This window comes from Phalacrocorax aristotelis, chromosome 4, assembly GCF_949628215.1.
Source record: "Phalacrocorax aristotelis chromosome 4, bGulAri2.1, whole genome shotgun sequence".
NCBI classification, from domain to species: Eukaryota; Metazoa; Chordata; class Aves; order Suliformes; family Phalacrocoracidae; genus Phalacrocorax; species Phalacrocorax aristotelis.
Genome location: NC_134279.1, coordinates 81,291,646 through 81,299,509, shown reverse-complemented (window position 1 = coordinate 81,299,509; position 7,864 = coordinate 81,291,646). Strand labels below are relative to the sequence as shown.

Here is a 7,864-nt window from a genome sequence, read left to right as displayed (position 1 = left end):
CTGCCTCCAGCTGACTCAACTCACCTCTGCACGTAATACCTTTATTCTCTTAAAAGGCACCTACTTGCTGAGCAACTCCTAATGTTCGTGCCTCTCTGGGCTCAGGAAACGGCAGCTCATCGAGCGACTGAAACCCGGCTTTGTACCGGCACTGGACTGATCTCGCTCTTTGTCTGCGTCAGTGGGAGCTTATAATCCATCTCCATTTAGCAAAAATAGGAAGTTCCCCATCTTTAAATAATAAACAGTTAGAAAAATAGGCAAAAAAAATATTCCGAAAAATCCCACAATTCAGAAGCAGCCAAAAAAAGTCCTCTTAATCCTGTGGTGTTGTCGTGTTTGCGGTGAACCATCCCGGCATGATTCAGCGCTCACACCTCCTCCGCCCCACACCTCCGGGGAGCGATCGCTGCCGGCGGAGCTGCCCAGCCGCGCGGCCGTCTCCTCCTTCTCTGGCGCTAACTAAGCCTGGTCGCCTCCGTCGTAAAGCCAGAGCCGCCGGCTCAGCCAAGCATCTCTCCTGCCGGTGGGCAGCGATGCAGGCTGGGAGCCATCTCGCTGGGCTTGCAACCTCGCGAGGTTCCCGTCGCTCTTGGGGAAGGGGCAGGGAGCAAGCGCAGAGCTCGGCGGAGCAGCAGGTGGAAGGGATGGCAGGGCCCCGTCTGGTGCAACCCCTGCTTGGAGGAGAGCTCATCTCCATGCTGTATCAGCTTGCTCACAGCCTTCATCCACCCTGTTTCTCCTCCTCCTTAGCCCTGCAGGACCCTTCAGCAGCAAGTGTCCACCCCTGCTGAGACAGGGAGGGAGAAGGGCTGAATTCCCCTCTGCGCCCACGTCCCTGCGCTCGGGGAGGGACCGCGAGCCCTGATCGCTCCCCTTGCGAACGAGCGGGGCCGCGATGCCTTGGTGGGCAGCAGAGACCCTCTCTGCACCCCAGGAATAAGCGCTTGGTGGTGGGTGATGAGGAGCCAGGGCTCCCCACGGGGTCTTCTGCCAGGACCCGCAGCAAGCCCCGCTCGGCTCCCACCCAGCATGGGCAGATGCCACCAGCAAATGGCATTTCCCGGCACAGAGCCCATCTTCGGGAGGTGGGAACAGCCTTTGATCGAAGGCCTGAGCAATTTCCTCGCACGCTCTCTGTCGGGCGTTTTTAGGAGGACAAGCCCAGCCCTTGCTGGTCAGTAACTCCCGACGTGGCGTCTGCGTCCCAGCGGGGTGGATTTGGACAGGCAACTGATAAAGGCAGAGCCCCGGGAAAGCTTGACGTTGGCTGCTCTTCCTTTAAACGAGCATCAGAGCTGTTTTCCAATATGTCAGGGAAGCAGAGGAGTTTGTTTAGCTGAGACGCAAAACAGAAGGTGCTGTGCTCGGCCGGGAGGTGCCGGATCCCCCCTCCCCACCGGCCTCGGCCGTTACCCGCCGTCGGCCGCGAGCTCCCGGTGGCTGGGTGAAGCGCTTGTGCCAGGCTGGCTCTGCCGAGCGCCTCGAAGACAGGCCCATTTGAGCAGCATTAGCTCACCCCGCCAGGCAAAGGGAGCCCTCCCCTGCCAGCCTGGCCTGCTTTATACCCCCCATACATGAGCAATGGATTGAAGACGTTCCTCCTCTGCTGCATCTCCCTCCAGCCACGGCAAAGGCAGAAAAAAATGCACAAATTGCTGCAAATCCCATTTTCCATGTAGTTTCCGGTGTCCTCTTAATTTATTCTGATTAAACTTGGTCACTCTGACCTCCGTGCTCTGCGGTGGAGCACCGCAACCTCCGTCGCCTCTCCCACCTCCGGAGGGGCTCTCAAAACCCACGGTGGAGGCTTCAAAGCTAACGAAGCTCCCTCTGTTAATGAAGGGGGGGGGGATGTACTTGTGGTTTGCCCTGACCATGAGCAAAGGTGAGATCACGCAATGATTTGGGGGAAAAAAAGCATAATTTCTGTGCAGCAACGATGCTTTAAAGCTACGGGTGGAGCTGGAGGGGTGTTTTGTGTGTGAAACAGCGCAGGAGCGTTGCAGGTCGCTACTGGGTGCCCCGTTTCCCACTGTCCAGGTAATTCCCTGAGGTGAAAAGCAATTGGGAAGGGCCCAAGCAGCAGAGCTCCGTGGCTGAGCCTCTCCAGCAGCTCCCAGCCCCTTGGCGGGTGTCTGGGAAGAGCTGGGGCTGTATTTTGGCTGAGCAGGAGGGCTGGGGGGGGGGGGGGCGGTTTGAGGATGCTGCCCACTCCCCACCCCGTGGCAGGCCTTTGGGGCTTTCCTCTGCGAGCTGGGTTATAGATAGCAGGCGGCTAACGCCACCGATTAATGCCGCGGCGCCCGCCTCGCCCGCCTCGCATGTCGTTAGGAGATCAGCGCTAACGAAGGGGGCTCCTCTGGGGCCCCGGGAAGAGCCTGGGGAAGAGCAGGGACGTGGCAGAGCAAATCCGGTGCCGGGGAGGCGGCGAAGGGACCCTGCGGCGGATGTTGGGGGACTTGGAGCACGGATTTGAGTAACCCCGAAGCATCAGCAGGTGCTGGATGCGGGTTGGGGGCTCCAGCATCAGCCCGGGGCCGCAGCCAGGGACTGGAGAGCATCGCTGCTGGGCAATGATGCTCCAGCAGCACCTGTCCATGAAACCTGTCATCCTTCCATTGTCCCCCCATGACTCACCCCAGGTGACCCCAATATTTTCATCCCCAAAACCCCCTTTTCATGTTTTCTACACTTTTTCTTGCCCCCTCGCCTCCCCTTTCCCACCTCGTCCTCCCCTTGATTTCCGTAAGTGATTCTGCATTGTGACTGCGGAGCCTCTGCAACTTGGAAAAACATTTTATTAAACTTCCTTGACTTTAAAGAGCATAATTACATTTTAATCTCATATTCCCACGTTATCATTCCAGACACAGAGTCATTTGAATGCAGATCGTTCCCGGCTAATGTAATTTTACGATACAGTAATGAAGAGACGGAGCATGAGCGCGTAACACCCAATTTAGAGCTGACATTTGGGTTTCTTTTAAAGAAAAGTTTTCCCAGCCAAGGGCTTTCGCATCCTCCTCAGTCCTGCAACGCAAGTGGCTTTAGGCTCCCGCTGTGAAGGGATGGGTTTGGCTGGGGAAACGTGGCCGATGCTGCTAATATTGGTCATTAAAGCTGCCCACGGCTGCCCCACGTGGGTGATTCAGCGTCTCCGGTGACGGGCACGGGGCAGATTTGGGAACTCGCTGCTCCCCGGGTTCCGGGGAGACCTGGGTCAATGGCTGCAGTTAGCTTGACCACTCTTTGGGCGGGGAGAGTCACCCTCATTTTACCCATCAAAAAGCACAAAAGCCCCCCAAAAACCAGGACTGCCACCCCACCCCACCCCCCGGGTTGACGCATCCCTCCAAAACCACAGGGCAGGAGCTGGGAGCAGTCTGGGACCCCCTCAGCACCGCCCCAAAGCAGATGCTCACCCTTACCCCTGTGTGCCTCAGTTTCCCTGGGGCGGCAGAGGTTCATCCCCCCTCCTCCGAAGCCCGGCACGGCACTGGCTTTGCGTTTCAAAGCATTTTGATTTTGCCAGGGGGGCTTGCAGCGGGCCCACGGTTCCCCCGGGCTGCTGGAGCAGAGGAGCAGCCCCTTCCCCACGCAGGGCATCGCCGTCGCCCCCCGGCTCCCACCGGGGCTGTGCCCGTCCCGGTCAGTGATCCAGCAGAAAAGGGACACTAACAAGGGTGAGAAAGCGAAGGGTGCTAACGAGGGCAGGATCCGCCACACTCCAGACACCCCAAGTGATCCCCAGGCTCATATTTTATGGTTTTCTGCCTCAATTCCCCCTTTTTTTTGGATAAAAACGAGTTCAGAGTGGGCTGAAGGGTAGAAATTCACCCCTGCAGCTGGAGCACAGCTGGTGCTCCCCCCCCATTGCCCACCTCCTTCCCTCCCAGCACCCCCAGGCAAGCCCCTCTTTATCACCGTGCACCATCACCAGCGCTTTGATGCTCATGAGGGGCCCAATTCCCCTCGGCATTGCTGGAAAAGGCGGGGGGGATCTGGGGGTGACCAGACTATTCATCGCTGGATGGTGCAGGGAGGGATTTTACACCGAGCCAGGGTGGGACGGGAGAAATTGCTGCCATTTGCCCTATATTGATGTTTCCGACAGCCCATTGGTGACATGAGTGTGCCAGGTCTCAGCGCAGGTGGGACCCTCTGAGTGCCAAAAAGTGGGTCAATGCCAGCCCCAAAGATGCTTCTTACCCCCCCACCACCATTGGTTTCGCTGCTGCCTTGGTTCTTGGAGAAGAGGTGGAAGATGCACGTGGGGATGGCAACAATAGGTGTCTTTGGGCCGGGCCGTGGCGGGGTCCTGCTCTGCACCCCAGCGCTGCCGCTGAGACCCTCCGTTTAGATGCATCTTTGTGCGGCTCAGAGTTCTCCCCCAGCCCCGACTACCCCCTCACCGCCCCGGGTCGCTTCCCTCCAGCATCCCCTCCCAGACCAGGACCCTCGAAACCAGCATCCCTCCCAAGCTGGCATCCCTCCCCGGACCAGCAGCCTCCCAAACAACCAGCCCTCCCAAACCCGCATAGTCTGAATGAGACCCCCCTCCCCAAACCAGCCCCACCCCCAAAACCAGCACCCCTCCCAAAACAGCAGGATCCCTCCTGGACCAGCATCCTTCCAAACCCACCACCCTCCCCAAATAAGCACCCCGCCCCAAACCCACATCCCTTCCCAGCCAGCATCCCACCACCCCCCCCCAATCCACACCACCCCCTCTCCAAACCAGCACCCTCTGCAGGAGCACCTTTCCCTCCCGCAGCCTGCCCCCTCCCGCACCCCTGGGGTGGCCCATGCCCCTCGGAGCGGCTGCGGCTCCGATTCACCAGCCCTGAGCGCTGCCGCTGCGCTCCTGCGCTGAATCACCTCGATTACAGATTCACTTGGGTGTGATTTGGGGAAAGCAAAAAAAAAAGAAATGACAGAAGAAAAAAAAAAAAAACACTAACAAAAAACAACCCAGCCCTTTTCTTCCTCCTCCTCCTCCTCCTCCTCCTCCCCTGGGAAGGGGCGACAGCGGCATAAATAGCGGCAGGCGCAGCACGGGGCCAGATGCAAAGCGAGCGGCTTCCCCTGGCACGCGTGGCACGGCTGTGAGCACCCTCCGTCATGGCAGAGCCTTCGCTGCCCCTCTCCTTCCTCTGCCTCCTCGCCTTGTCCTCCGCCTGCTACATCCAGAACTGCCCGCGGGGCGGCAAGCGGGCCCTGGCCGACACAGCCCTCCGACAGGTACGGGATGGGGGTTTGGGGGGGCAGAGGGGCTTAGTGGGGTGCAGAGGCTCCCCGCCACCTGCGGGCACCCTTGGCTGTGCTGCGCTCCCCCCAAGCAGCGTGGTGCACCCTGTTTTGGGGAAGGTTGGGGGACATGCCCAAGGGCATGTGGTGGGGCAGTGGCGGAGGAATGAGTGACATTCCCACCCCCCATAATGCTGTTGTCACCTCAAGGACAGGCCTGGGCTCAGCCACAGCTGAGCACCCCATGGGGGGACACAGCACCCCCATAGAGCAGAGATGGGGAGGACACAAGGGGGAGCAGTGGGCAGCCCCCAAAACTGCTGGTGGCGGGGATGAGCCAGGTCACCCCGTGCCATCGTGGCACCGCCAGGGCTGGCGAAGCGGGGTGGGGGGGCTGTTTTCAAGGGGAGTGAAAGCAGGGCGTACCCCACTTTTTCTGGGGGTATGAGGGACTCAAGGGGCTCCATCTGACACCCCGCCCCCACCACCCCAGTGCATGCCCTGCGGCCCCGGGAACAGAGGCAACTGCTTCGGCCCCGGCATCTGCTGCGGCGCAGAGCTGGGCTGTTACCTGGGCACAGCCGAGACACAGCGCTGCGCCGAGGAAGACTACCTGCCTTCACCCTGCCAGGCCGGTGGGCAGCCCTGCGGCTCCGGCGGCCGCTGCGCCGCACCTGGCATCTGCTGCACCGCCGGTAAGATGGGGGTTGCCAGGGTGGGAGACTGCGGAGGAGAGTTTGGGGTGTCTTGGGACCATGGGGGGATGGCAACGGCATGGGTTGGTCCTGCCAAAGGGGAAACTGAGGCACGGAGCTGCAGCGGTGTTGTCTCCATTTTGGGATAATATGGGGACAGGCAGATTTAGGCTGGATCTAAGGAAGAAATGTTTTGCTATGAGAGTGGTGAAACCCTGGCCCAGGCTGCCCCAAGAGGTGGTTGATGCCCCATCCCTGGGAACACCCAAGACCAGGCTGGACGGGGCTCTGAGCGACCTGATCTGGTTGGGGGTGTCCCTGCTCACTGCAGGGGGTTGGGCTGGGTGGGCTCTAAAGGTCCCTTCCAACCCAAACCATGCCACGATTCCATGACAAGGATTGGGCTCGGAGCCCCCTCCCGAGCCGCCGCAGGAGGTATTTCCCGGCCAGGCGCACACAACCTCCCCGATGTGCCAGAAAAAGCCCAGCCGGCCCCGCTCCCCGGTTAACGGGAGGGATGCCGGTGCAGCGTGAGCTCTGCGGGCACCCCCGGCCGCTGCCAACCTCTTCCCCACCTGAAAATAAGCCACTCATGGCCCTAAAAAACCCATCCCGTCACGGTGGTGTGTTTTTTTTCGCTTTCCGTTGCAGAAACCTGCGCGATGGACGCCGGCTGCCTGGACGAGGGCAGCGACGGGGCTCAGGAGGTGGCGGAGAAAAACCTGACGGTGCTGGATGGCTCGGCTGGAGATTTGCTCCTCAAGCTGATGCACTTGGCGAACCGGCAGCAGCAGCAGCAGCAGGGCAAGCACCCCCTCCTCTGAGCCGGGGCGCCGGGCGTCTCCCGCACCGGCACCGATCCCCCCACCCCAGCCTTGTAAATATGAGACCCAATAAAAGTCCTCGTGCACTGTGGTGGCTTTGTCCGGGGCGCTGGGGGTGCAGCAAGGGGGGCTCTGGGGGACCCATCTGGGGCTTGGGGATATGGGGGGGGGGTTGTTGTGTCTCCGTCTCCCTCTCCCCAAATCCCCTTCCAGCCCCATGTGGTTGGGCTCCCGTCCACAGTGGTTTTGCTGGGCTGGGGACAGGGTTTAGCCCTGTCCTTGCAGGACTAAAGGGAAAGAAGATCAGGCAGAGCTGGCCCTGGGGATCCGGCCATCGAGTCCCACCCCAGAAGCCCCAGCAGCACTCATAGGCACTGAGCCTCCCAGCACCCCCAGCCCCTGGAGACTGGGGCATCGCGCCCCGGGAGGTGCCACCGTCATGTCATCTCGTGGCCAAGACCCTTCTTTGGGGCAGATTCGGTTCCCTATTGCCTTCAGGGACCAGCCCAGCAGGCGGAATCAAGCTACATCAACTAAAAATGATAAAAAAATTAAGGAAAACCACAGAGATAAAACCCCAAGAGTGGAAAGATTTGGGTTCCCAGCGTCATACGCCTCTCTCTTCCCCCACCATCGCTCACCGAACTGGTCCCCACCAGACACCGACAGGCAGGATCAGCCCCCAGATTTGGGGTACGTTACCCCAACCCTGTCCCCTACCCCCAACCAACCTCTCTTACCCTGCGGGGTCCCTGCTCCAAGCTCGCTCTGGGCTGGGATCTGGCCAGGGCACCGGGGACAGCTCGTACTTTATAATGTCCCTGAGGGAGGTGGCACCTCCAGGGAGGTGGAGCTTGTCCGCGCTGGCGGGCCCCATCCTGCCCACATCAGCTCCCTGCACCCCCAAGGGGGAGCAGGGTTAACCCTGGGCCCCGCAACAAGCACCTTCTCCCAGCCCTGGGGAGGTGGGGGGTGGGGACAGACCCCAAAATCACCCCAAAACTATTGGGAAAGCAGCAGTGCTGTTATGGGTGGGTGACCCTGAGCTGGACACCCCTGGAATGAAGAAATGAGCCTGTTAAGTCCAGCCTTGGC

The 7,864-nt window shown here is 60.4% G+C and overlaps 1 protein-coding gene across 1 annotated transcript; it reads left to right on the top strand.

Moving 5' to 3' along the window:
* Nucleotides 1–4,714: 4,714 nt before the first annotated feature.
* On the top strand, nt 4,715–6,890 carry LOC142056978 (vasotocin-neurophysin VT). Its single transcript, XM_075092477.1, has 3 exons — nt 4,715–5,244; nt 5,744–5,945; nt 6,597–6,890. The coding sequence occupies exons 1-3, from the start codon at nt 5,125–5,127 to the stop codon at nt 6,767–6,769; spliced, it is 495 nt and encodes a 164-aa protein (XP_074948578.1). The 5' UTR covers nt 4,715–5,124; the 3' UTR covers nt 6,770–6,890.
* Nucleotides 6,891–7,864: the final 974 nt, after the last annotated feature.

Excerpts from the sequence above, each read along its gene's own strand:
- LOC142056978 (XM_075092477.1), top strand. The coding sequence starts at position 5,125 with ATGGCAGAGCCTTCGCTGCCCCTCTCCTTCCTCTGCCTCCTCGCCTTG. Across the intron at positions 5,245-5,743 it reads CCGACACAGCCCTCCGACAG|TGCATGCCCTGCGGCCCCGG; the intron begins GTACGGGATGGG and ends CCACCACCCCAG. Across the intron at positions 5,946-6,596 it reads TGGCATCTGCTGCACCGCCG|AAACCTGCGCGATGGACGCC; the intron begins GTAAGATGGGGG and ends TTTCCGTTGCAG.